Source organism: Myotis yumanensis, unplaced genomic scaffold (assembly GCF_028538775.1).
Source record: "Myotis yumanensis isolate MYYU_CA2020_CCGP unplaced genomic scaffold, mMyoYum1.0.hap1 SCAF_11, whole genome shotgun sequence".
NCBI lineage: Eukaryota > Metazoa > Chordata > Mammalia > Chiroptera > Vespertilionidae > Myotis > Myotis yumanensis.
Genome location: NW_027223762.1, coordinates 43,457,263 through 43,483,327, shown reverse-complemented (window position 1 = coordinate 43,483,327; position 26,065 = coordinate 43,457,263). Strand labels below are relative to the sequence as shown.

Here is a 26,065-nt window from a genome sequence, read left to right as displayed (position 1 = left end):
TTGCTGTTCTTCTCTGGGCCTGACGGAGGGGCCAGCATCCTGGGTCAGACTGTTGTCTTGCTGCTGTCACTAGGACTGGCTTCTGAGTCGAGGGCCCATCGCATGGACCCTGTGTCATAATCTGAAGTGTTCCAGAAGCCCACAGATGGCGACCCGGGCAGTGGGGGCTCTGACATGACTGTCAGCACTGTATCTATTCTAGGGAGGACGGTGTGGTGTCCCCTCCTACGTGGAAGGGGTCTGATGGATTTGGTTTCCCAGCAGGTGGCCAGCGGGTCTCTGTGGGTTATGGTTCCGGGGTCAGGTCTGGTCAGTGTAACTAGCAAACAAGCCTCTCAGGCACAGCAGGAGCCGACTGCTGTTTTAACCTGTACCTGACGCTGACCCAGCCACGTGGCCCTTTGCTCCTGAGCCTGCTGCCAAGCAACAGACCCGCTCGGGTTGCAGGCAAATTAGAGGGTCAGGGGCCACTTTGTTACCAAGTTTATGCTACAGTGAGCGCCATCTGGTGGGAGGTTTTGGTACCTCAAAGAGTCTTTGACCTGCCCGAGCCAGTGCCCTCCAGCACCCACCACACTCCTGACCACTTGGTACGTTACTTTCCACCACCTGAGAGTGGATGCAGATTCTGACCTCAGGCCATCCCTCCTTCCAGGCGTGCCCCCTCCTATTTTTCTCCAGGGGCCCTGGGACCCCCGATGGCAAGCTCCGTGAGTCCACAGAGCCCTCTCTGCAGCCTGCTGAACCCTTCCTTCTAACCTGGCTGCATCCTACTCACCCCTCAGGGCTCAGTCAGGCATCTCCCTTCCAGAAGCCTCATGGCCTGGGGCCGCCCCTCCAGGACCCTCCTCCTGGTGGAGTGGATGAGCCGTCCACGCAGGTGGACTTAGACCCGCGTATGCAGCATCCAGCACTGGGAGAGCTGTCCCCTGAGGTGGACAGCCGTGCCTGCACAGGGCAAGTCTCCTTGTGGCTCTTCGCTGTCCCCTCCTCTTTCAGAAATCACTCACTTGGTATATCCTAGGAGCATTGATTAAGCACCTGCTCGTTTCACCAGGCAGGAGTTCAGTGAGGAATGAGAGAGACAGAGGCTCTGAGCCCAGTGCTTCGGGCCTATCAGGAGAGATGGATGTTTAGTAGAGTCCACAAGTAAAACCATTTCTGTGAAATTCCGTTTTTAAATCCTACACACGTATTACTTTGATTTTACAACATTTTAAGAAGGTAAATAAACAGGTACTTGGAGACCACGATAGGTATAAGGAAGGAAGAGGTCCAAGGAAGGGCAGTGCTTGGAGGCCCTGGGGAGATAGAGATCGGGGTGGGGCAGGGAAGGAGGGATGGAGAGAATGAGAGAAAACTGGCTCATCAGAGGAGCAGGGGCAATGGTGAGGTGGCTGGAGCCTTGCAAGCAAGGCCAGGCCGTCCCGTGAAGCTGTGCGTGTGTATAATTGCAACAAGAAGCCATGGAAAGGCTAATGCAAGTTGACAGCCATATTTAGGAGGTCACTCTGGCTGCAAGCATGTCAAACTTGCGGCCCACGGGTCGCATGCCTCGTTTATTTGGCCCGTGTTAGCCTTTGCGTTTGACATGCTGGTGTAGTGGATTGGAGCGGGGCGAGAGGGGAAGCAGGGAGCTGAGCTAGAAGGTGGGCAGTCGTCTAGGGAGCCTGCTGCTTTGGCTAAGTGGTGGGAGCAGAGAGAGAGGAGCAGCCACGTGCCAGGCGTCCAGGAAATGGAACAGGTAGCTCTGCAGGACGGGCTGGATGTGGGGTGGAAGAGGCTCTTCTCGGGGAAGACACATAGGTCTCCGGCATGAGGAGTGAGCTGGGAATGGGAGAGGAACCGGCGTGGGTGAGGAAGAGCAAGGCAACCTTCCTCTGGGGTGTGTGAAGGTGGAATGCCTGAAGCCCCTTGGAACAGAGGCATCCCATGGGGATCAGATGTATGGGCTGGAGGAGAGGACACAGGCTGGGTGAGAGAAGGCTGCATGCATTGCTCAAGCCCCAGCCGGTGTTCCCTGCTGGCCTTGAACTTAGGCTGATGTTGGCCTGGCAAGGCCCTGATACTTAAGGAGCCAGCTAATAGCCACATAGGTCATGACATTGAAGGTCTGTGTCATGGGGCTCCCACCCCACCCCAGGTCTTGGAGCTGGTCAGTCCCCACCGTGGGATTGCCAGGAAGCCAGTCTTCCCTCCTCTTGCTCTGCTCCCGCCAGTTGCCATGGCAAAGTCACCAGCCCGAGAGCGGGAGCTTGGCGAGAAGTGGCCAGAGAAGGCCCACTGCTTCCTCAGGCCTTTGCTGATGTCCTGCTTCTGGCTTCTCCCAGGATCCCCGGCTGCTGGCCACATGCGAATTCTTGTGCAAAACCCACACCCTGTTTGTTTTCCCCTCCGCCCAAATGGAGCCCCTGTTTGGTTAATTTCTACTTGGTGGCTTATTTGGAGGCTGTTAAAACAGACCCGAGGGGACCCTCAGCAGCGATGGTTCCATATCTCATTATCTTTCCCAAACCCGATTATTAGCTCAGATTTTTCTGATCGCTAGCTGCTGTTCGTGATGAGTTGTGTGCCATTAATGCCAGCTGGTTCCCTTAAACAGGACCCACCATGCCAGGGAAAACGAGCTGGCATTCAGAGCCACCAGCCACTTGGCTTTTTAATTTTAATGGGCTCCACCAAATGTTCCAGGCCAAAGGGCCCCAAGAAACCAGAACAGACGGGCTCCCAACCCCCGGTCTGCAGCCCACCCTGGCTCTCTCCTGGGCTGTGCCCATCCTCGCTGCTGGGACCGTAGGGCCTGTGTTGGGGGCTGTAGGAGCCGATGGTGTGAGTGGCCACTTGCCTTCCCTGTGTTCATGCCGGTCTGCCACCCGCCCATTATCCATGCCCAGGAAGGAGCCCAGGCCTTCTCCCAGCTATGCCGGTCCCCAGCCCCTTTCCTGGGCATGCGCCTGTTGGCCATGCTCTCAGAAACGTGTGTGTGTGTGCGTGTGTGTGTGTATGTATGTGTGTGTGTCTTACCCAGTCTGTGTTGGGGAGATTCTGGTTGGCTTTGGGGAAGGGAAGGCTGGAAGGGACCTGGGCCCCCAGCATGGCTCTCTCTCCTTTCCTCCTCTCCACCCTGGGCTCCCATGTGGGGTGCGGGAGACAGGCTGGGCCAGTCACTCTGGACTGTGCCATCCTAGCCAGGGAGGGGAAGGTTTGAGGGTAGAAGGCAAGTCTGAATGTTGCTACAACTGAGGCCCCTATTCCTCCTGCCCTGGACCATACCCCAGCCCTGCCTGCCCGCAAGCTCCCTGCTGGCTTCTTGGAGGGCTCCTGCTCCCCACTCCTCTCACACTCTGCCTCGTTCCAAATGAATGTGAGTGTTTTGAACGCAGACCTTCTGATTTCTAGTTTGGGGTGGGGAGTCCAAGAGCTCAGCCTTCCCCCTTCCACTCCTCGGGGCCCCAGCCCCAAGCTTGTCTTTTCAGGGGGGCTTTCCTGTGCAAACAGCCATTAATTGGCATGTCAGGCATTAAAGCACTCCTCATTGAGGTGCGAGACAATTGGAAATTAAATACAGTGGGGCCTTGACTTACGAGTTTAATTCGTTCTGTGACCGAGCTCTTAACTCAAATTACTCGTATGTCAAATCATTAAAGTGAATAAGTGAGACACGTGATGCTGAGCTGATGTTGTGGCGTTCACTGTGAAGTTCGCTGCGCCAACTAGCGGTGGGGTATCTGAAGCTGGCTCGTAACCCGAATTTTAGCTCGCAACTCAAAGCAAAAAATCGGCTGAGAGACGGCTCGTATCTCGAAAAACTCATTAGTCGGGACACTCGTAAGTCAAGGCTGAACTGTAGCACAGTGGTTAAGAACACAGCTTTGGAATTAGCAGTCCCCGGGTTCAATCCTAGCTTCACCTGCCTCCTAATAGCTGTCTGTCCTTGGACAAAATTACTTAACCTCTCTGAACCTGAACCTGTCTGAACTTCTCTGAATCTGTAAGGAGGGGGTAACGCCCTATCTAAAAGCCTTGAAGTGGGGCCCTAGCCGGTTTGGTTCAGTGGATAGAGCGTCAGCCCCTGGACTGAAGGGTCCCAAGTTCAATTCAGATCAAGGGCACATACCTCAGTTGCAGTCTCAATCTCCAGCCCTGGTCAGGGCCCATGTAGGAGGCGACCAATTGGTGTGTCTCTCCACATTGATTTCTCTTTCTCTTTCTCCTCCCCCTCCTCCTCCTCCTCCTCCTCCTCCTCCTCCTCCTCCTCCTCCTCCTTCTCCTCCTCCTCTTCCCTTCCACTCTCTCTAAAATATCAATGGGAAAATATCCTCAGGTGAGGATTAACAATGACAACAAATAAAAAAAACAAAAGCCTTGTAGTGGGGTTTAGTTGAGATATTTCACGTGAAGTGAGTTGCCGGGCATCTCCTCATACCCTCCACACTTTCCCTCTCTACGTTCCGTAGGAACATATTCCCTGGTATTTCGGGGGGAGGGCACCATTTGAGTCACAGAATTGACAGTCACTGGCTGCTGGGAGCTGGGAGAACTGGGCTTGATGAGGTCCATCTCGGGCAGGGGCAGCCTTGAAGCAGGGCATCAGGGCCCAGTGTATGTGGCAGCTCCCAGGCTGCTCCGCCGCCCACTAAAACGTGTCCAAGCTGCCGTGCCTCCCAGCATCCCAGCATCCCTTGAACAAGCAGAGGACAAGGATTGGACTCTGAGCACCAGCTTGAGGCTTCCAAGGGAGGCCAGGCACCCAGGAGCCCAGGCTGGGCTTTTGCCTGGCAGCCCTCTGGCTCTGTGGGGCCCTGGGCCAGCCGAGGGCTGGCTGGCTGGCACTTGCTGTCTTCCTGGGTCCCTGGACCGTCTCTGCTGCGCTCTTCTTTGACTGCTGCAGACACCCAGCAGCCCTGGAGGCCTCCCAAGGCTAAGCACCTTCCCCAACAATGCAGGAGGTTGAAGCTAGGGCCAGGGCTGTGGGTGCAGGTGGTCTGCTGAGCCAATAGGTGTGCCAGACCAGAGCAGGCAGCCCTAGGACTCCTCCCCCGCCCCTGCCTCAGGCCAGGAATAACCCACAGGGCAGGGCTGGCTCTGGCCTCCGTGGGGAGCAGAGGCCTCTGCACACCTGTCTCCTGGCCATATGCATCTTGCTTTCTCTCTCCCCATGCCTGTGCCTATGCTGTTTTCCCCACCCAAAGGCCCTGTTCCTCTGCCTGGACTATCTTCCCTCCTTCCCTCCTCTTCCTGTGGCTGATCACCCACTCATCTCTTTATTGGTTCCTGGGTTTAATCCTCAGTCACCGTGTACTCAGCGTGCACTACGTGCCATTCACCGCCTTAAGTGCTGGGCATACGAAGATAAAAAAGAAACAGTGCCTCCCTCCCAGCCTGGCGGGAACATCACACCCGTGAGCGGCATTCTGAGTGCTGGGGAGGAGGGACTCGTGATGTGCAGGGCAGGGACTTCCTGCCAGGGAGAGGCGACATCATTCTTATGGAGCTTAGTTTATTGAGGCCTCTTACGCGAAACACTTATATACATTCTCCTAACAGCCCTGGGATGCTGTAGGTGTTGTCCCTTTTTACAGACAAGGAAACCGAGGCAAGGCTTAAGAGACTTTATGACTAAGGGTTTAAAGCTCATTTACTCCCACTGTAGTAAGTGCCACTGGAGGTGGAGATTGGAGGTGTGGACTGAGTAGAGGAAGGAAGCCATCCCTGGCATAGGGACCAGTATGTGCAAAGGCCCTGAGGCCAGGAGTCTCATGCAGCATCTGATAAGCAGTAACCTGCACTCACAGAAGGAGAACCTGGGTGGCTGGGGGCGTGGGTAGTTGAGGTCATGGAGGCCAAGACTGCTGCATGGAGATGGTACCTTCTTGCACAGATCATGGGGAGGAGTGGGTGGTGGTGAATGTGATTGGACCTGTGTTCTAGAAAGACGAAGGGCAGGATGGGGGTGAACTGGAGTGGGAGAGCCCAAGGCGAAGGCCAGGGGCTCTGGTGTCCTGGGCCGGGTGAGGGGAGCTGCGGTCTGAGTGAAGACAAGCAGGGAGCCCAGGATGCCCACTGAAACCCCTTCCGCACCCATGCCCTGCCCTGGGCTGCTCTGCTGGGCTCTGCAGGCACCTGTGGGCAGGTGCATGGACCTCACTCTCCTGAGACCTCATGGTCTGGCCAGGCCCGTGCCTGGGCTCACAGCGGAGCCTCAGAAATGTGGTGCTTAGAGACCGGGAATAAGGGGGTCCTACACTGCATTTATTTGCAACAGAAACCACCCCACCTTCACTTTTCCCCTCCTCAGAGAGGCCATGTGTGTGTGTATGTGTTTGTGTATGTGTGTGTATGTGTGTGTGTGTGTGTGTGTGTGTGTGTGTGTGCGCGCGTGCGCACAGCTGACGCTTTACCTCTCTCTTTCCCTAGGAGCTGGTTACCTGAGATGACAGGGCAGTGATGCTTTAAACAGCCGCACTGCAGTTCTGCAATCGAGGGTCTGGGGGACGACTGCAGGGGAAGATGGCGCCCCTCACTCTCCCCCCAGCCTGCCCCCTTCCTCCCTCAGGCGGCTGTAGCACCATGCACTTTTTCTGTTTTCTCTTTTCAAGGTGGGCCTTAATGTCTTGGTTCAGAAAGCCAACAAGTTCACCCCGGCCACCCGCCTTCTCGTCCAGAGATTTGTGCCCTTCCCCGCCGTAGGTAAGACCTGCGCAGTGCTGAGCATCTGCATGTGTGTGCGTGTGCATGTGCGTGTGCGTGTGCGTGCACACATACGTGTGCATGGGCATGTGGGGCTCTCGGGGCTCTCGGGAGCGGGTCAGCAGCTCTACACTCTCCTGACATGGGGTGGAGGGTGTTTCTTCGCAGGGACAACTGGAACAGAACATATGTAGATAGAGAAAAAGTGACAGGGGCCAGGCTGATTAGCTCTGTGTCCAAAATTCTACACAGGGATTCTTAACCTGGGCCCCCAGGCCCCTGAAGGGTCAGTAGATAGAAGGCAGTGGATCCCATGAACTTGGTTGGGGAAGAATTTATACTAACCTCTAGCTGAAATGTAACGTTTCCTTCCATTATGAATGTAGGCAGCAAACCACAGTAATAAGCAGGTCGGGTGACTGTCACCAATAGAAATCACAGATGTTCCCACATCTCATCACAGTTACAGAGATCTTAAAATATTGCTCAAAATTAATACCAACAGATCCACTGGTCGATCTTGTTTTTAATCCATTAGTTAAAAAGCAGATCTATTACTGTATCACAACTTTTAAAGTATTTTGATAACATTTCTATATGATTCCTTTGTGGTCCTATGTATTTTGTTTTATGCAGTTAGACACATTGTTTGGAGAGAGGTGCATGGGCCTTACCAGGCTGTCCCAGGTTCCTGACACAAAGCTCCCGCTAGTCTCGTGTTCCTGGGGTATTGTGGGCCGGTTAGGTTTCGGAGCCCCCACGCACCTTCGGGTAATTGTGGGTGCGTGAGTGTGTGTAGAGGGGATCTCGCCTGCCTGCAGCCGAGTCCTTGCTGGTCTTGGCGTCTCTGAGCTCACAACGGATGCCCAGGCCTGGACCCGGAATCCCTCAAAGCCCAGCTGGCTCTTCACACATTGCAGACCAGTAATTTTATTGCTAGCTTTACCCAGTGGCCGGATAAGTTTCCATTGAACGAGTACAAAAAAAGTTTTACATAAATGTTAAAGGCACGCTTTAAAATTAAATACCCATTGCATTTTGAAGTTATTACAGGTTCTTACAAGCTAATATCTTTTTAAAGTATGATACTTCGTAAAACACTGTGTAATATGAAGCGAGAATTCTCGTGATCCGTCCGCAATGTGTTAAGAAGCCCACGCCTTGTTTGGGAAGAGGGCACCACAGCGGGAAGTTTTTTAAAAATTAAAAAGAAATTAACAACATCGAAAGAAACCTGGGGCAGTCTGTGATTAGTAATCAAAAGAGGAGTATAAGCCAGTGTTTGAACCATGACACTGAGTTCCCCATCTGAGGCCAGAGGACAAAGATGGGGGCCAGCCCAAGGGCGCAGGGTCCTGTGCTGTCCTTGGTGCCAAGGCTCCGTCTAAAGAGCTTGGAGTCAGACCCAAGTTCATGGTCCAGATCCTGCTCTCCTCCTCCAGAGCTCAGTTTCCCCATCTGTACAATGGGCACCAGTACTTACCTTTGTACAGGCCAGAGCTGTGGGAGGATCAAATGAGACCACAACCAGACTCCCCTCCTAGGAGAATGCTTGGAACCACCTGAAAAGCTCCCGGGAGATCATTCCTGGGCAGCCCCACCTCCTCGATGGCCCAGAGGCTAATGAACTCCCAGGACCAACCTGCTCGGTGAGCCTCGGCCAACCCAGATAATTGCTATAGCAACTCCACACTTTTAATGAACCCTCAGCTATTTCTAGTGCGGGCCATTAATGGAATAGCTCTTTAGATCTGACTTTGTTAAGGGGCCTAATTGAGTGAACACGGCTGCTGTTCTTGGGGTCCTTGCCATCCTGGGCTGGAGGGTTAGGTACAGCCCAAGAAGGCAGCAGCTCTCAGCCGCACTGGACTGGATCTGGGACTCGGCTGAGATGTAATCTGTCCTTGAGCCAAGCTCCAGACAAGGACTCTGCCCGGGGCCCATTCCAGCCCTGCTCTACTGGCCATCTTGCTGTGTGACCTTGGGGGTGGTCTTCACCTCTGTGAGGCTCCTGAAAGCAGGAGGAGGGTCCCTGCTCTCAGGGTTGACCCTTTCTGTCTTCCCCACCTGAGACTTTCTGTCTCTATTTGGGCTCCAGCTTGATTACTCTCCTGCCTTCTTGTTGGGGAGGAGCCTACAGCCCCTCGCACACGTGCAGCCACCCGTGAGGGGCCTCGCGTTCCTGTGTATCCCTGGCCAGTTGCACAGGTTTGCACTCTGTGTGGTTTGCAGCCCTGAGAGTCCTAGGTTGCCAGGATCCGGAGAGAAGCAGGCCCTTCCTGGCCCCTTCCTCAGGCCCAGTGCCCAAGTCCTGGCTGTGGACCTGCCTGCCTTCCACCCCCTGCCCAGTCTCTTCTCCCCCACATTCAAGCTTCCAGCTCTCTGGCCCCCAATGCCCATCCCAGGCCCAACTGCAAATGGGCACTAGCTGACTCCCCTGGTCATTGCGGACACAGTGGTAGTGGGCATGCCTCTCACTCTCCAGGGGCTCAAAATTCTCTTGGTCCTCTCAGGCCACCATCTAGTCCGTGCATGTGGCCTCCCTCCACCTTATCCCAGGGGCCTCTGGCCAGGACAGAGCATCTCTAAGTTTTCCACGGCTGCTGGTCCCACCAGCTGTTCACCCTTGCTTTCCACGGCAGGCTGGGCCAGACTGGGACGGGCCACAGCTAAGACCACTGAGAAGATGGCTCAGGACTTGCTTTACCTTGTAGAGCAGTGGTTCTCAACCTTCTGGCCCTTTAAATACAGTTCCTCATGTTGTGACCCAACCATAAAATTTTCGTTGCTACTTCATAACTGTAATGTTGCTACTGTTATGAATCGTCATGTAAATATCTGATATGCAGGATGGTCTTAGGCGACCCCTGTGAAAGGGTCGTTCGACAGCCAAAGGGGTCGCGACCCACACGTTGAGAACCGCTGTTGTAGAGGGTTCTTTGCCCCTTTGGAGGCCTGGCTGGGTGAGGAGACAGGACTCACGGAGCTGTGAGTGCACAGGGGAAGTGACGGATTGAGCTCTGGTTGCTGGGATGTGTGTGTGGGATGATGGAACAAAAGGGGGTCTTCAGAGTGAGGGGGTCCTGAAGGGGCTTCGTGCACTGTGCTCAGAGGCCACCTCCCACTCTGTCCCTCCTGGGCAGGCTGGAAACTCGGGCTCTGGGGAACCAGGAGACTCCCGGGGGTCAGTTGCTTCTCCCCACTGCTCTGTTCAGCTCCTCCCTGGGCTCCTGCCCCAGGCTGGGGTCTGGGAGGCAGGAGGACAGCTCTGCACTGAGACCCATGTGCTGCCCAGGAGAGAGGCCTGAGACCCCTGGCCCAGGACACCTGACTTGCGCCTGACTCTGCCACTCCTACCCATCTCTGGCCTCGGACCAGGTCCTATTTCAGCCCCTTTCTGCTGGGACCACTGGGACTGCAAGCCTCCCCTGGGTTTGTAAAGCCCAGTATTCCTGGGGCTCCACAGCTCTCCCCATTTCCCCCAGCCGGCCTCTGTTCCCCTCAACTCTCCTCATTCTCTCTCTGGGAGGACCCTCGGGCAGAGAGAACTATCTCATCTTACAGAAGAAGAAACCAGTTCAGACTCACTGAAGTTATCCTGACCTGGCCACAGCCCAGGCTGCTCCAGCCACTCGAATAACCTTCACTGCAGTAGCTGAGAGACTGAGGGGCGGGGTCCAGAGGCCGGCAGTTCCGTGTCCCACCAGGAGCACCTCTAGTTTCGCCCCTGGTTTTTCAGCCGGGGTTGTGTGTGTGTGTGCACGTGTGTGTGTGTGTGCATGTGCGTGTGCGTGTGTGTGTGTGTGTGTGTGTGTGTGTGTGTGGTGTACGTGGGGAGCCACAAGGACACTCCCTGCAGCCTCTCCCCCGAGGTGGTTTCAGAGCCGTGCTGGGCCCTGGTCTAGAACAGCAATCATGTGGGAAATCTTGTTTCTATTTATACATGGACATGTTAGGAAAGACGGTGTGTGCTGGCATCGGAATCGATTGGGGACTGGTAATTAATTTGTTTAGACCTTAATTAATTCTCCAGTTCTTTCTTATTTGTGGACTGTCACGCTTAATTGTGTTCAGGAGCTCGAGCTTGGAGCAGGCCCTCCATTAATTGATGTGAGGTGGAAGTTAATGGTTTGGGGAGCTGGGCAAACAGTGTAATTAAAGGTCAATGGAGGAGGCATCGGAAAAATACAAACCTCCAGGTCCAGCCACCAGGCTCCACGCGCTGAGTCCATTCCCGCAGAGGCAGGCCCCACAGCAGCCTTCACGGGGGGCCTTGGGTGGGGGCTGGGAGCAGTGTCCAGCAAGAGGAGGTCCAACCGGTGCCATGATGGGGCACTGGTGAGAGGAGTAGATGCACCTTGTCAGGGATGGGCAGGGCAGGGGCTTTGGAGACCCCAGGGGTCACCTGGCAAGCATGGCCGTGTACTCAGGCTCTTGTATGTTTGTGTGTAGGTGGCAGGGCAGGGAGCTCTGAAGGCCACCCCCAGACTGCCTGGTTGAATCCATGCCAAGCAGGGGACAAGCAGGGCCTGGTGCTCATAAAGACCCCCATGTGGGCTCTGAGCTCCCCATGGGGAGGCCCGAGCCTCAGCACCTGCCCGCCAACTGCCTGTAGAGGGAGTAACCTTCCCGCATGGACCAGAAATGCCAGCCTTGGCATCTCTTTGCCAGGAAGTGACTTTTCCCTGTGCTGTCTACGGCTCTCCACAGTGGCTGCACCAGTCTGCATTCCCACCAACAGTGCATGCGGGTGCCCTTTTCTCCTCATCCCCGCCAGCACTTGTCGTTTGTTGATTTGTTCATGATAGCCATTCTGACAGGTGTGAGGTGATACTTCATTATGCTTTGAATTTGCATTTCTCTGATGATTATCAATGGCATTGGGCATCTGTACAGAGGAATGTATTACTTTACAAAGGTCGAGTCCTGGGTGAAGCATCCAGGGCCCTTCCTTCCACTTCTCTGTCAGTGGCTTCACCTGCAGGGTAGCTCCCTGAAGATGGCACCAGCAATTCCAAAGGTCACATCCAGACCCACCACTGCCCAGAGGACTGGAGTCTTTTCCTAGAAGTCCCCTGCCACCATCCCTCATTGGCTAGGACCAATCACATGTTCTTTCCTAACCAATTACTGTCAAGGACGGGATTATTACAATTAATTTAGACTAATCGTTTGGGGTTAGAATAGCTTTTGAGCCAGTCATCGTGACTCTCCATAGAGTAATATTGGTAGCTCTTTGTCACATATAATAAATACATTTTCCCATTTCTCATCACATAGCTTATGGAATAGATATTGAATGCCACACTCTTTATTCTAAGATGCCTCTCTTATAGGAGGCATTAATACAATAGCCGTTGAGAAGAGGAGAGGGCCGTAGTTCTTGTTCATTTGAAGGAATAAATAAGCATTCACTACATGTTCAATCCAAGTCACTTTCTTCAGCACCACAGAGTTTGAGTCTCAGCCTTCTCCACATCTTCCAGGGGCCGAAGGGTCAAGATTAGAGGTAGGGATTACGAGAGGCAATGGTGGTTGTGATGCTGCTCAGCAACCAATGTCCAAAAGAGATGTTGTAATTTCAAAGCATACAAAGAATATTGGGGATTTTTTATCTGCAGTTCCTATTTGGTTATACTTGCAGTTTCATTTTTTCCCCTTTACTTGCAGGAAAAAGATTCCTGAAGTTCATCAGCTTCCTTAGGTAGTTTCTGACATATAGATGCCTAAGTGTCGGACCCATGAATAGGTCGCACCAATCCCTGCTGGCTTTCAAACTTTTATGATCGACTTCAAGAAGTTTGGCTCTTTCTTTTCAATGTTTAAACAAGTAACGCATGACTCTATTCTCACTGTAAAAATGCAAACAGTGTAGAAAAATTTAGGGTAAAAAGTGGAAGTCCTGTGACACCCCTAATTCCTAAATTTAGTTTCCTTCCCCCAAGGAGACCACTCTGCGGTGTGAAGCTTCCAGAACCTCACTTGTGGGTTTCTGTGCACACAGATGTGTGTATACCAATTACAAGGCTCTGCATTCCGTAAACCATTCTGTACAGGCTCGGTAGCTCTTTTCATACAGTCTGTTTTGGAGAGCTTCCCATGTAGACTCCGTAAATGGTGGACATTTAGGTTGTTTCTAATTATTTGCTCTTACAAACAGTGCTATAATTAACATCCTTGTAAATGTCTCTTTGTACATATGGGCAAGCATTTCTTTAGGGTAGCTATCTATGGTTTGGCAATTTCTGCTGCCTTTAATTGCACTGCCTGGTATCTGGCAGACGATCTTCCGCATGTACAATAACTTTTTGCGTCCGCGCTCCATTATAGTGTAAGTTTTAAAAAGAAGTTCTAGGCGACAATTAGGGATCTAAGTTTAAGTTCAAATTCTGTGTGGATCGCTGTAAGCAACTGAGGTGACGCTTAAATGAACAGATACACACGGCTAAGTTCACCCACGCCCGGGCAGTTGTGATGGGGAGCAGATAAGATCCCCCTCCTTCAAACACCCATTGTAAGGTATATCATGATTTTGCAAGCATTAAAATATGAGAAAAACGCATCTTGGGATAGAGGAGTTATGGTGTTTTATTTTCCCTAAGTGAATAGGTAGCCTATTGCTTCACCCCCATATTTGAAGAGTCCTTCCCTTGTGAGTTGATACAATTGCTTTACTACTAACTCATCCTCCCTTCCCTCCCCCGCCACAGGGGGATGTGTCTCTGCACCATTAAGTCTTTTTTTCTTGTTGTTAATCCTCACCTGAGGATATTTTTTTCCATTGATGTATTTTAGAGAGAGTGGGAGGGGAGAGGGGGGAAAGGGAGAGCGAGAGAGAGAAACATCAATGTGAGAGAGAGACATATCGATTGGTTGCCTCCTGCACACGCCCCCACCGAGGTGAGGATTGAACCTGCAACCCAGGTACTTGCCCTTGGCAGGAAATTGAACCCGAAACCCTTGGGTGCTCCGGCCGATGCTCTAACCACTTAGACACACCAGCCAGGGCTGGACTATTACCTTTTGATCCATGTGTCTGTTCCTATGTGTCTGGGGTAGTTCAGGGGGCAAGCTCTCCTGTAGTCTTATTTTTGAGAACTTTCTTGCACATTTGTCTTCCGTCTGCTGCTCTTCCTTCTTCCCACACTGTCCCTTTTACACGGGGCACTTCATAGCTGTTCACACCCGGCATGACGGTGCATCGCGACGGGTCTGATGTGCGAACATCTGCAGCAGTCAAGACCACACTTTCCTCAGGACTTGACACGGAGCTCGCATCAGCACGCAGCCATCTCTCGTTCTCTCTCTCAGCCCGTGACATCTCCCAGCATCGCTGCTCCAACATCAGTTATGCCCGAGTCTTGAATGGTGTCAATCCGAGTTGAAAATGTGCCAGCTTCCTTAGCATTGTCACTAACAGACTGTTTAATTAACCTGTGCTACTGTGGATTGTCCATCTGCCGGTGTGCTCGGGAGGAGACCCGTGGCCACCCGTGGTTGGCCTTGGTCTTGGTTTCTCTCTCTCTCTTTTCCATTCGCTGTTCCCTTGCGGCTCTCAGTGTTCGTGACGCAGGAGCTGGACTGGCCAGGAACCGATGGGAGGGGCCAGGGATGGCTTGGAAGGAAGACGGCAGAACTGAATGTTCTGGGTGAGATCATGGAAATGAAATGACTGAAACAGGCCAGCAATCCCACTGCTCAAAGGTGATAGCAGCTAACCTGTGCATACAGCAGGTGCCCAATAAATGGACAACCAGTATACACAGTCAACAGGAGAAATGACGGTGCATGTACCATTTGAGTAGGCAGTAAGGATGGGGGTGTTCCAAGGGAGGAGCCTGGGGGTTGCCCTCATTCTGAGGTGGCTTTAGGGTTTTCACTGACTTCCCGCTCCCCCTCCCGCCCCCAGAGCCCCTCCTTCTGCACCCAGGGGGTGGGGGGAGGAGTTTGCAGAGTGAGCTGCCGCCTCCTAACGTGAAGCAGAGGCCCGTCCCTTGGACCACATTCCTGTAGCCTTGCCTTTCAGAACAGCGATGGGCAGAGACCCACGCCTTTCAGGGCAGAAACCCCCCATGTCCTCTCCGGTGGTTGTGTTGGGTCTCCTGGGAACTGCAGGCCTGGCAGCCCCAGGGGGTAAAGCATCCCTGCCACCACTAAACATACCAGCTAGGTGCCCCCTTTCCCAAGGCCACTGTGGGGGCCCTTCCTGGCCCTGAGCCCTGGGAGGGCCTGGGGCTGGCGGGAGCTCTCCTCTGAGGGTGAGGAGGGGGAGATTTGGCATCAGAATTAGAACCCAAGCCCCGTTGTCCCGAAGCCGGGGTTCCCAACCTCTCTTCCTTTCCTCATCCTGTGGGTCTCCAGATGTGCGTGACACTGGGTTTTCAACATCAGCACTACTGACGTTTTGAGCTGGATAATTCTTTGCTGTGGGGCAGTGCTGTGCAGTGTAGGATGTTTAGCAGCATCTCTGGCCTCTACCCACTAGATGGCCTATAGCAACCCCTACACACACCAGGCTGTGATCATCAAAAATGTCTCCAAATGTTGCCAGATGTCTCACAAAATTGCCCCGGTTGAGAGCCACTGTATCAGACCGCTGAGCCTGCCTGCCGTGTGGACAGGAGTGGCCCAGCAAGAGGAGGTCTGCCCGTGGGTACCAGTGTGGCTGAGTGTCTTGTGGAAACATGAGAGCTACTCAAAGATGACATCTGTGCTGTAAATACATTTAAAACTGTATTTGGTCGCTTGCTTTTCTCTCCAAAGACTGCGGAGCCACTTGGTCTTCCCTCTGCCCGTTCCACCTTCCACTTTATTGAAAAGGGAGACTGAGGCTTAGAGACCCCAGGGCCTCAAGCCACCCCTCACCTGCAGAACCCAGTCCCCCAGCTGCGAGCACCCTGGGCCCCTCTGCTCCCCTGTGTTGGCTCAGGCACCAGGAGCATCTGCGGTCCTCCTCCCACTCCACCTGCCCACCAGGCCCTGCCGCCCTCCAGCTCCCCAAACCCGGGTGCCCCCCCCACTGGAGGGAGTGGGGAAGCAGCAGGTGTTGATGCTAATCAGCGTTCACAGCCCAGAACTGCAGTCGCTCCCAGGCTCACACACTCCCCAAAATTAAACACTCATTATACAAAATTAATTGACATTAATTAGCAAAAATTAAAACTTTAAACACAGCAAGGCGCTTTGGGGGGAGGAGTGAAGCAGGCGGGCTCCACATTTGTCACCCCCCACTCCCCACCCGCCCACCACCCCCTTGTTCCCCCACTTCCATCCTGGAGCAGAGCTGGGGGAGTTCAGGCGAGGTCAGCACCCACACCTAGCCTTGGGCCCAGGTCCAGGCCCAGCCCTGTGAGTCCCTGGTAAGGCTCCTGGAGCTAGCCACCAGCTGATAGGTGGCTCCCAAACTCTGGCATCCAGTGTTTAACTATGGATCCAGGAACCCTCCCCTCAGCCCAGGTCCCCATGATCTCAGCTGAGATGGGTGGGCATGGTCAAAGGATGAACCAACCATCTGAAGCCAAAAGTAGAAGGTATTCCCGTAGCACTGCCTGACCCCGCCCTCTCCCCATCTCCTGGGTGTCCAGAGGACCAGGCTCTGTGACCTTTCAGCTCTGCCCCACTTTGCTATGTGACCTCAGATAAATCCTGCCCCCCCCCCCCTGCCCCCCACACACACACCATGAGCCTCAATTTTCCATCCATATGATGAGGGGGCGGTGCTGGGTGAGCACTGAGGTTCCTGCCGCTCTGGCACCTGCTGTCAGAGAAGCAAATCTCTGGGAACTTGATTCACTCTGAGGAGCAAGGGGCTGGATGTGGGGTGCTAAGTTGCTGATGGGGGAGCATCAGGCACCAGTGGGGGATGTGTCTTCAGGCCCCAGAGCCCCCCAGACAGGCACCCCTTTGGCCTGCCTGCAGGGGGCAGTCTCCTGGATAACTGGCCGCTCTCTAAGCCCTGAGCAGTTCCCCTTCCTCCCTAACGCTCGTTGTTTTCCAGCCTTGCTCACCAGGTTCTCAAGGTCCCCCAAACCCCTCACCAAGCTGATGGGCACCAGGACCACACCTTCCCCCACTGCACTTGAACACAAGCTTGGCGTCTATTCAGAACTTCGTTGCTTGAGCTGGGGAGGCTGGGGCGAAGGTGGAGCCCAGGGGTCCTACCAAGTGGAATGCCATCGTCCCCCTCACTCCTGCTCCCTTCTCTCTCTCCAGCCAGCGCCAACATCTGCAACGTGGTCCTGATGCGGTACGGGGAGCTGGAAGAAGGGATCGATGTCCTGGACGGTGATGGCAACCTCGTGGGCTCCTCCAGGATCGCAGCCAGACATGTGGGTCCTCCCGGGGCTCAGGGGGCAGAGCATAGGGGTGGGGGTGGGGGGCAGCCACAGGGAGGGTGTTGGTTTCCCCTAAATGTTTTCATTCCTCAAAGACTTTTGCCTACAGCACCCTTGCTTTGTCCTCTTAATCTCGCCTCCTCACCCTGCCCCACCTGCTGTCTGTATGAGCCCCAGCCTGGAGGTCTGGTCCAGCCACGCCCATCCCCTAGGCATCCCTGTTTCTCTCCAAGTGCCCTCTCCTCACCTCTGTGAACTGTCCCCATCTCCTCGCAGCCCCTCAGGACCCAGCTTCTCTGATCCGTTAATTGGTGAGGGCAGAATAGACCCCAGAGCTTTCCCTTCCCTCCCCGGGACCCGGGACCCTGTCCCCTGGGCGTTCACGTCCTCCTGGGTAAGATGAGGAAGTGTGGGCACGGGTGCTTGCGGTTCTGTGCTAATAAGCACTCCTGCACTTGGCGCCTCGCTGGGAGTGAGGAGTGAGTGCGCTAAGGTGTGGGATTTCAGGCTTGCCGAGGCCTTGCAGTGGCTGGAGAAGAACGTTTTGTTAGGGGAAGGCCCTTCCCCACCTCTGGTTTCACCCGCCTCACTCACTCCAGCAGTTGTAATATTTTTTAACTCCAGTATGCTTGTGTCCAGCCCTCTTCCCAGTGGTGATCAGTGGCTCTCCCCGCTCTGGCTTCCAAGTGCTGGGACAGGGGGGTTCGGCCACGAGGTAGCCAAGCATTTCTGCTCCAGGCCCTGTCCCTCCTCAGCTCCCACAGGGGCCCGAGCGGAACCTCTGTCTGGGCCGCCTCCTCTATGAGCCTCCAGTGTAGGGAGAGCCCTCTCTCATCCAGCCCTCCCCTCCCCACTGTTTCGGGGGAAGTGAGTGCCCACCCAAGGCTCTGAAGGGAAGGGGCTCAGGTTGCCGGTGCCAATGCTGCCTGCGCCCTCTGCTTCCTGCACACGGGCTCTGGGACCCTCATTCCCGCTCGGGAGGGAGGCTGGCGGGACGCTCTCCCAGGCCTTCCTGAGGCTGGTCACAAAGGACCCCAGTTCCTGGGAGAAATTTCTAACCCTGAGCCTGTCCTCAGAAGGGATTTGGCCTCAGTTTCCTACCTGGTACCAACCTCCTCTCTAGCCCTATACTCTTTCTTGACTTGCTGTGAGGGAAGCTGATGTTGATGGTCCTCTTTCTGGTCCAAATGGCAGGAACCCCAAGCTCTCTGCAGCTCTGGGTGTTCCCCAGCCTGGCTACAGCCCCTTGCTGTCTAAGGCAGTGGTTGGCAAACTCATTAGTCAACTGAGCCAAATATCAACAGTACAATGATTGAAATTTCTTTTGAGAGCCAAATTTTTTAAGCTTAAACTATATAGGTAGGTACATTGCTATTAACTTAATTAGGGTACTCCCAAGGCTTAGGAAGAGCCACACTCAAGGGGCCGAAGAGCCGCATGTGGCTCGAGAGCCGCAGTTTGCTGACCACGGGTCTAAGGGAAGACCAGGGACCCAGGGGACTACCAGTCGTTCCTGGAGGGCCCAAGCCTATGGGTTAAATGGACGCCCCACAATGACCGGCAGAGTGCAGGGGTGCCACAGCTGTGCCCTGGCTGTGCCCCCTGCCGGGAATCCCAAGGGAGTCCCAGAGCCAGGCCCAGTCTCCATCGGGAGACTCGCAGACACTCGGCACCAAGAAAGCCGCCTCCTCCTCGGATCTTTGTCTTTAAGGGATGTCAGGGAACAGCAACTCCCAGAGTCTCTGTCCCCTCTCGGCACCAGCCCCAGCTCTTTGCTGGGGTCCTTCCAGGGCCTGCTTAGATTTTAGAGCATCTCAAGTTTTCCTGCTGCTTCCCCCCAATCCCCTGCACCTGCCACCCACCCGAGGCACCCCCTTGGGCACTTCTGTGTTGCTGTCCCACCCCCACATGTGGCAGGTGTCGGGATCTGCTCTTCAAATGTGTGTGATGAGAAGAGGGGGGTGGCTTTTCTCGGTTGTTGGAGTATGGCTTCGTGAGCAAATCCATGAATTATTCCACTCACCCAGGCCTGCTTAGCAGTGATGCTCACACCTCGGGGCTCTGGGGTGGGATTGGCTGCCAGGCGGCTGTGCCCGGACCGGGAGCCCCACTCACCACAGCCTCCGCTTGCCCCTCAGGCCCTGCTGGAGACGGCGCTGACGCGAGTGGTCCTCCCCATGCCCATCCTGGTGCTCCCGCCAATCGTCATGTCCATGCTGGAGAAGTGAGTTGGGGCAGCCAGGACCGTGGGGCCACCACTGGGCAGGAGAGGGAGGGGGGGGGGCTGCTTGCCCAGGTCAAGGGATGGGATGGGAGGGGGGAGTTTATTCAGACTCTCTCAGGCAATGTGACTGGAATCTGAGAATTCATGGACTTTAACTGTGCAGGCCCCCGTGCTAGGTGCTGGGGAGGCTAGCCCTGCCCTAAAGAACTGGAGATTCTGGTGTGTGTGTGTGAGTCTGTGTGCGTGCGTGCGTGTGTGTGTGTGTGTGTGTGTACACGCACTATTGCTGCACAGGGCAGGACCAGTTGTGAAGAGAGTGCCCTTCCAGGCATCCACCATGAGGCATGTCACTGCTGCGGAGCCTCAGTTTCTCCATTTCTAAAACACGGACAGTACCAACCTCCCTGCCTCCCTCAGAGGGATGCTCTGAGAACACAGGCTTGCCATGACTGGAAAGAAATGAGGGAACACAATAACAAAACAATGGTAGAGTGATTGTATTAATTAATGGGTGTGAAATTGAGTTGTGAGGACTGAAATGCTGCTGGAAGGAGAAGAAGCTGAGCAGGGAGGAGGGAAGGGGCCAGGGCCCATCTTCACGTGGTTTGGGCAAGATTAGGGTGAATCCAGGAGGAAAGGAGTGGGGAAGGGCCTAGGTGGAGGGAACAAGATGAATAAAAGCCTGGAGGTGCAGACCCCTGGGGTGCAGGTAATACAGAGGTGACAGCTGTCTCCCTCCTGGGGGTGAGCTCAGTTGGGCCTGGGGGCGGCGTAAGATAAGGGAAGGGTTGGGGTCACCCCCTCTGGGGTTCTGGGGCAGGATGTTCTCCTCAGCATGGAGACCTTCTTATTCCCACGACACGAATTATAATAACAGCTAATATTCATCAAGCACTTGACTGCATCCCAGTCCTCTCAGCCAGGCCTCTGCCCAAATCCCATCCCAAAGAGGCCCTCCCTGACCACCCCATGGAACTAACAGACACCCCACTCCCCTCACATTGCCTTATTTTTATTCACAGTACTTAGCAATATCTGAGATTCTTTATCTGGTTGTCTATTATCTGTCCGCTTCACTAGAATGTAATCTCCACAAACACAAGTAAATCCCTTTCATTTACTGCCCTGCAAAGCATCTAGCACAATTCCCAGCACATAGTAGATGCTCCGTGTTTGTTGAATGAATGAATGAAATGAAGTGAATCATTTAGCCTTCACAACAGTGCAATGAGGTAAATATGGTATCTGGTCTTACCATATTCCATGAGGAAAGGAAGGCGAAGGCTTTATCACCTGCTTACAGTTGTACCCTAGGAAACGGCAGAGGCAGGAGTGGCCCAGGACTGTGGCTGCAAAGCTGTGCTCTTCCGGCCACACTGGCTGCCTCTTGGGTCTTCAGATCACATCACATAACCAGCATGTCTTTGGGTCCTGCCCTGCATGGAGACTGGGGAAGAGCAGATTTGGGGGCCTGACCTCGGAAAGCCTGTATCATGATACGGGAGATGGGTGGACCCACACACAGGTCAGCTGCAGGTGGGACGGGGCAATGTGTGAACAGGATCAAGGTGACCTTGAGGGGAGGGAGCACTGTGGGCCCGGCAGCAAGGAAGGCTGGTCCACAGGAGAGGGGCTGCAGTTGACTTGGAGAGCAACATGGGACTTTGGCAGGAGGGAGGGCTTTCTGGGCAACACGCGGGCCTGTTGTGTAGACAGCAAGGAGTCCGGCCCAACAGAAACAGAGTGTGCTCCACCCTTACACCTCCCCTCTTCTCCCCTGCTGCTAGTGTGAGGGTGGAGCACCTGGTCAGGGCACGGTAAGTTGAACCCTGGGATATAAGACAATTAATCTCGTATGTAAGTTGCAAAACTAAACAGATCCTGGGAAGGCAATTGCTTCTGTGCCCCTGAGCCTTGTATACGAGCTGCCTTGTGAAGTGAGGCTGTCCCCAAATACCAGCCACTGCAGTACACGAGACACCACAGAGAAATTGGGAAGGTAGGGCTTCTGTCTTCTAGATGACCAAGTCCCAAGCCTGGAGTTTCCTGGGAGGGAGATGTGGTCTGTGAGGCCTTCCTGGTTGGCATCTGAGTTGAGTTTCCAGAAAGTGCAGTGACCCTTAGTGTCCCATTTGTTTGGGAGCTTAAACTCGGCTTTGAGAGGCACGAAGGTGGGTGGGATGGTTCTAGTTCTGAACCTCCCTGGCCTGGGATCTGCCCTGAGTCTGGCTCAGCTCAAGGTCCAAAGAAGCCCCGTGGGCTCATAGAGAAAGGTTGGCTTTGTACTTGGCTGGTCCTTCCCTGAGGCCTCTTGGACAGTCTCTGGGGAGAAGGAAGAGTCCAGCCCAGTCCCCTGCACCCCGCCCCCTAACCACCCCCCCCCCCCCACCCCCGCAATATCAAAACGAAGAAGACCCAGTTTGTGCCCTCAAAGACTTACTAATTCACGGACATGGGGGCGCTGCAAGACTGGGCGGTGGGAGGGCCAGTGTAGCAGCACCTGCTGAGACTCCTGGTAGGAAAATGAACTCTGGGTTCTTGCTCTGTCACTATTGGGCCGGTTTGGTTCAAGAGAGTCCCTCAGCCTCGGTTTCCCACCTGGAGGATGCCCACTCTGCCAGCTTCTCCATTTTGTCCCCGGGACCTGGCATCCGGCAAGCCCTTGGCTCCTTGCAAGGGCCTCACTGAGCACCCCATGGCCTTCCCATGCTGGGTGCTAGTGGCAGGGCCCTGCTGAGGAGGGGGTGGGGAGGTGGCCCCACCCTCAGTGAGGGAGCCAGAGGAAAAAGACAAAAGAACACTTCCCAAGCAGCCTGCTTGCAAATTAATGGAGCGCAAACTCGAACTGCTCCAAGTGCTGAGGGAATGCACAGCAGTGGGGATAGGAGCTGTTCGTTGTGTGTGGGGCTGGGGCCCAGCTTGCTTTGCTTCGCCTGTGGCCTCAGTCTCTCCTCTCTGCGAGGAGCCCTCTGACCTGCGTGAAGTCCTGGGTTTCCTGCTAGGAGAGAGTGGGCCCCAGGATGTCCAGGTGTCCCTGGCTCTGAGGCCGAAAGGAAAGGTGTCTGAAGTCAGAAGCAGAGGAGCCTCAGCTCCCAGCCCACAGCGCGGGCCTCCCTCTGAGAGTGCCCACTCCCCAGCACACATCCTCTCACCTGGCACAGCCTCGCCTCCGCTGAGAGGGAGGCTGGTTTTAGACCCCAGGCTGGGAGATTGGGAGATCGGCCCCTCCTCCACAGTCTCCCTAACTGCCTGGCAAGTGCGGGGCTTTCTGCCCTCAGCCCCCCACCCCCGCCCCTGGAGTTCACCCCTCACTCCAGCCTGGGTTTCAGCTGGGTCTGGGGTTCAGCTCACACCCTCCATGGTGGTTCCTGAGGCCACTCCTGCCTCCTTCATTCCTTGGGATCCGGGTCTTTCCTTTCTCCCAGTCAGTCGCACATCTCTCCATCTGCATATTTTAATTCCCCCAGCTGCCTTTCCCATCCCTCCCTGCCATTTCCCACCTCTCCTCCCCTCCCCCTGTCCTGCTGTGTTCACTCTAGTGCCTGCGCTGGGCTGGGACTTCTACGGAGGCTCCCTCTTGGCTGTAGTCTCAGGCCTGCCTCCTTCCTGGACTTCCTGAGTCCCCTTTGGGAACTTCTTCAGCCAGCCACCCTGAGAGAGAAGCCAGCATAGAAGGGGGTCTGTCTGGAGTTCCCAAGGATGAGTTCATGGCCTGCCCCTCACCTGCCACCTGCTTTCTCCCTGACACCTTCCTTGCCCTCAGCGACCCCTGGGAATGAGGTCCTGCCTGCCTTCCAAAGCCTCGCCTAGCCGGGCTCCAAGTCTGTGTGCAAGTCTGGAGGGTGAGCCCTGTATCCCACCCCCTTGTCCTGCTGGAGAAGTTGATCCTCATTAACAAGGTCTCAGGGCCGGTCTCAGGCTTTCTCCTGACCCTTCCATGACTCCTGTGGAAGCCCAGGAGGCCTGGGGCCGAGTCCATGGCTGGTGGGAGGCTTGCATGGAGGAGAGGGAGAGCATGGGGCCACTGGACGGAGGCCAAGGGGGAGGTCAGATGGGCTTGAGTTTGATTCAGGCACTTTTGTCCTGCAACTCTTGATGCTGTGAAAACTTCCTCTCCAGCAACTCAATTCCGGTTTAATTCAACGGCTGGACAGATCTTGAGGTCTGGGCTGGTGGGAAGGGCTGGAGGATCCCCGCTCTTTCCTGCACATACGAGGGCAATAACAACGCACAATTACTCAGCACTGACTCTGTCCAGGCCTTTCACTTGCATAGAGTGGACAAGTCACTGGATCTTACTGGTCCCTTAGCAGGAACATCCTGGACCAGGGTTTCTCAGAAGTGACTGGGACCGATCACCTGTTTCAGACTCATGAAGGTTGTTTGAAATGCAGGGACCTGGGTGCTGTACCAACTGAATCAGGATTTCATGGGGAAGAGGCCCTCGGGTGTCTGCATTTTCAACCAGCTGCCTAGACACCAAGTTTGAGAACTGCTGCTCCCTAGTAGCTGTCTGCTCCAGGCCAAGTGCTCCCGGGATTCTTGTCCCAGCAGGTGAAGGTGGTGTGGGGTTTACCGGCCCCCACCGAGGCCCTGCCCCCAGGAGGGCCTCTCACCTGCCAGTGGCCACAGGCAGTCCTGCTCTGGCAAGAGCCCGGATTATATCGTCTTCATGCCAGGAGCCAGTCACAGGCCTGTGGAAGCTGACACAGTGACTGGGGTCAGACTTAGCCCACCCAGCATCCCCTGGCAAATGGTCCAGTCATCCACCCTGCTGGCGCACCCTACCCTAGACCTCCCCAAGCAGATGCTCAGGGTCTTCACCATACAATACGGTGGACAGCCCAGTGAAGGAATATCTGCCAGTTGGTATGCCCCCAAACTGTCTGGACAGCCCTTTGTGTCATGGAGCTGGAGGACCCCGGGCCTGGAGGGAGGTTTTTCATACCCCTCTCCACCCCGGGAATCCCATCTTCGAAGCTTGTCCTGGAGAGTGGGTGTCAGCTGTGACATGCTGGCGAAGAAACTTGGGCCCTGAAGGCAGGAGGCAGGAGCCAGGAGCAGCACAGGGTGGCAGCACTTGCAGGGAGTCAGGAGTCCAGGCAGCAGCCAGCTGGCCTCCAGCAGATCTAGCCTTGGCCTTGGGCAAGTCACTGCCCATCTCTGTGGCTCTTGGATTGAAGTTGATGAAATAGTCAGTGGGGTATGTTCTGTTCCCACACACAGAAGGGGGTCAACCCCTCCTGGCTGTGTGTATATATGTGTGGGTGTACATGCGTATGCATATATATGGGTATGTGTGAGTACATGTGTGCATGTGTGTGAGTGTGTATATATGTATGTGTATGTGTGTAAAAGGCTCTGATGGACAACACAGTGAAGTTATATGTGTGCGTGTGTATGTATGTGTGCACATGTATGTGCCCGTGTATGTGTGGTCTGACTCCTCCCCTGCACTTGGCACCTACTCTGGTTTGTTTGCTATTTCATCATGTGCTACCTTTGAAGGTGATCTTACCCGCCTGTGTGTTTCCCCAGGCACAGGGGCGACAGCCTCCTCTGTCATGTCCCCCACATGTTTGCACAGGGCTGGACACACGGTGGGGTGTGGGAAGGGCTCCCACAAGTGCTCATATATGATTTATGGGTGAGAGTTCAACCAGCAATGTCCTTCAGGGCAGGGCTTGGGGGCAGGGTGCGCTTGGGGAAGACCCAAAGACAGAGTTCCACCTCAACCATTTAGCCACGGGCTGGCACTGGCCCGGAACCATGCTGCCCTGGTCCTGTATTCTGATGGGACCCAGTGTGGTGACCCGGGGCTGCTCACCCTGTCTCCGCTCTCACAGCCTGCCTCCTCCTCTCCCCACAGGACGGCTCTCCTGCAGGCGCGTCCCCGGCTGCTCCTCCCTGTGCAAAGCCTCGTGTGCCTGGCAGCCTTCGGCCTGGCCCTGCCTCTGGCCATCAGCCTCTTCCCACAGATGTCAGAGGTCAGTGAGGGGAGGGGCTAAAGGGCAGGACAGGAGGATGTAGTTAGGCCATTAATTAACAAATCCTTATTCAGCGCTGACGCCCTCACACTGGGCTAGGTGCTGGGGTTAGAACCATGAATGAGACAGATATCTCTGAGCTCAGGGTGAAGCAGTGAACACAACAATGAAACAGGGAATAGAAAATGAAGGATGAGGAGTGTTAGGGTAGGACCAACTGAGCTGGATGTGGGAGGAGATAGTGAGGAGCCCCAACAGAGCCTTGAGGGAAGTGGCATTTTCTGGGCCCTGGAGGAAGGGCTAGAGTTGGCTGGGCACACAGTGGGCGATGGGACGCATGGGCTGAGGTCACCTGGGGTGAAGGCAGCACATAGCATGTTCGAGAGCTGAGCAAAGTCTGCAGCTGGAGCAGAGAGTGGAGCAAGATGAGGCGGGTCAGGTGCAAACTTGGGAGCCAACGCAGAGGGGTCATTGTCATCAGAAGGAAGAGTTGAGCAAAGCAGGACCACAGATGCTGATTTTGAATGGTCCCCCCCGGCTGCATGGCGAGGCTGGGTTGGAGCTCTGGGGGAGAAGCAGCCATCAGGAGGCTGTGGCGGGCGTCCAGCGAGAGATGATGGCGGCTTGGACCAGGCTGTTGGCAGTGGGCATCGAGAGAAGCGGGTCCTTTCTGAGAGCGTTAGGAGGCAGCTTCGTGAGAATTGAGGAGCCGCATGTGGTGGGAGGGAACGGGAGCTGCAGGATGTGTGCCCGGCTTTCTGGTTTCGATCAACCAGGCAGATGTAGGTACCATGTGATGAGATGGAGGCATGAGGCGGGACCGGTTTGAG

At 54.9% G+C, this 26,065-nt stretch overlaps 1 protein-coding gene across 4 annotated transcripts in view; it reads left to right on the top strand.

Moving 5' to 3' along the window:
- Positions 1 to 26,065, top strand: part of SFXN5 (sideroflexin 5) — a 104,044-nt gene that overhangs the window by 59,585 nt on the left and 18,394 nt on the right. For 3 of the 4 annotated variants that reach the window (XM_070429467.1, XM_070429469.1, XM_070429468.1), the window contains 4 exons: positions 6,600 to 6,690; positions 16,903 to 17,018; positions 19,163 to 19,248; positions 25,118 to 25,235. In XM_070429467.1, coding sequence (XP_070285568.1) covers positions 6,600 to 6,690; positions 16,903 to 17,018; positions 19,163 to 19,248; positions 25,118 to 25,235 — 411 coding nt within the window. The remainder of the gene's footprint in view (positions 1 to 6,599; positions 6,691 to 16,902; positions 17,019 to 19,162; positions 19,249 to 25,117; positions 25,236 to 26,065) is intronic. The other variant, XM_070429470.1, reaches the window with a different exon arrangement.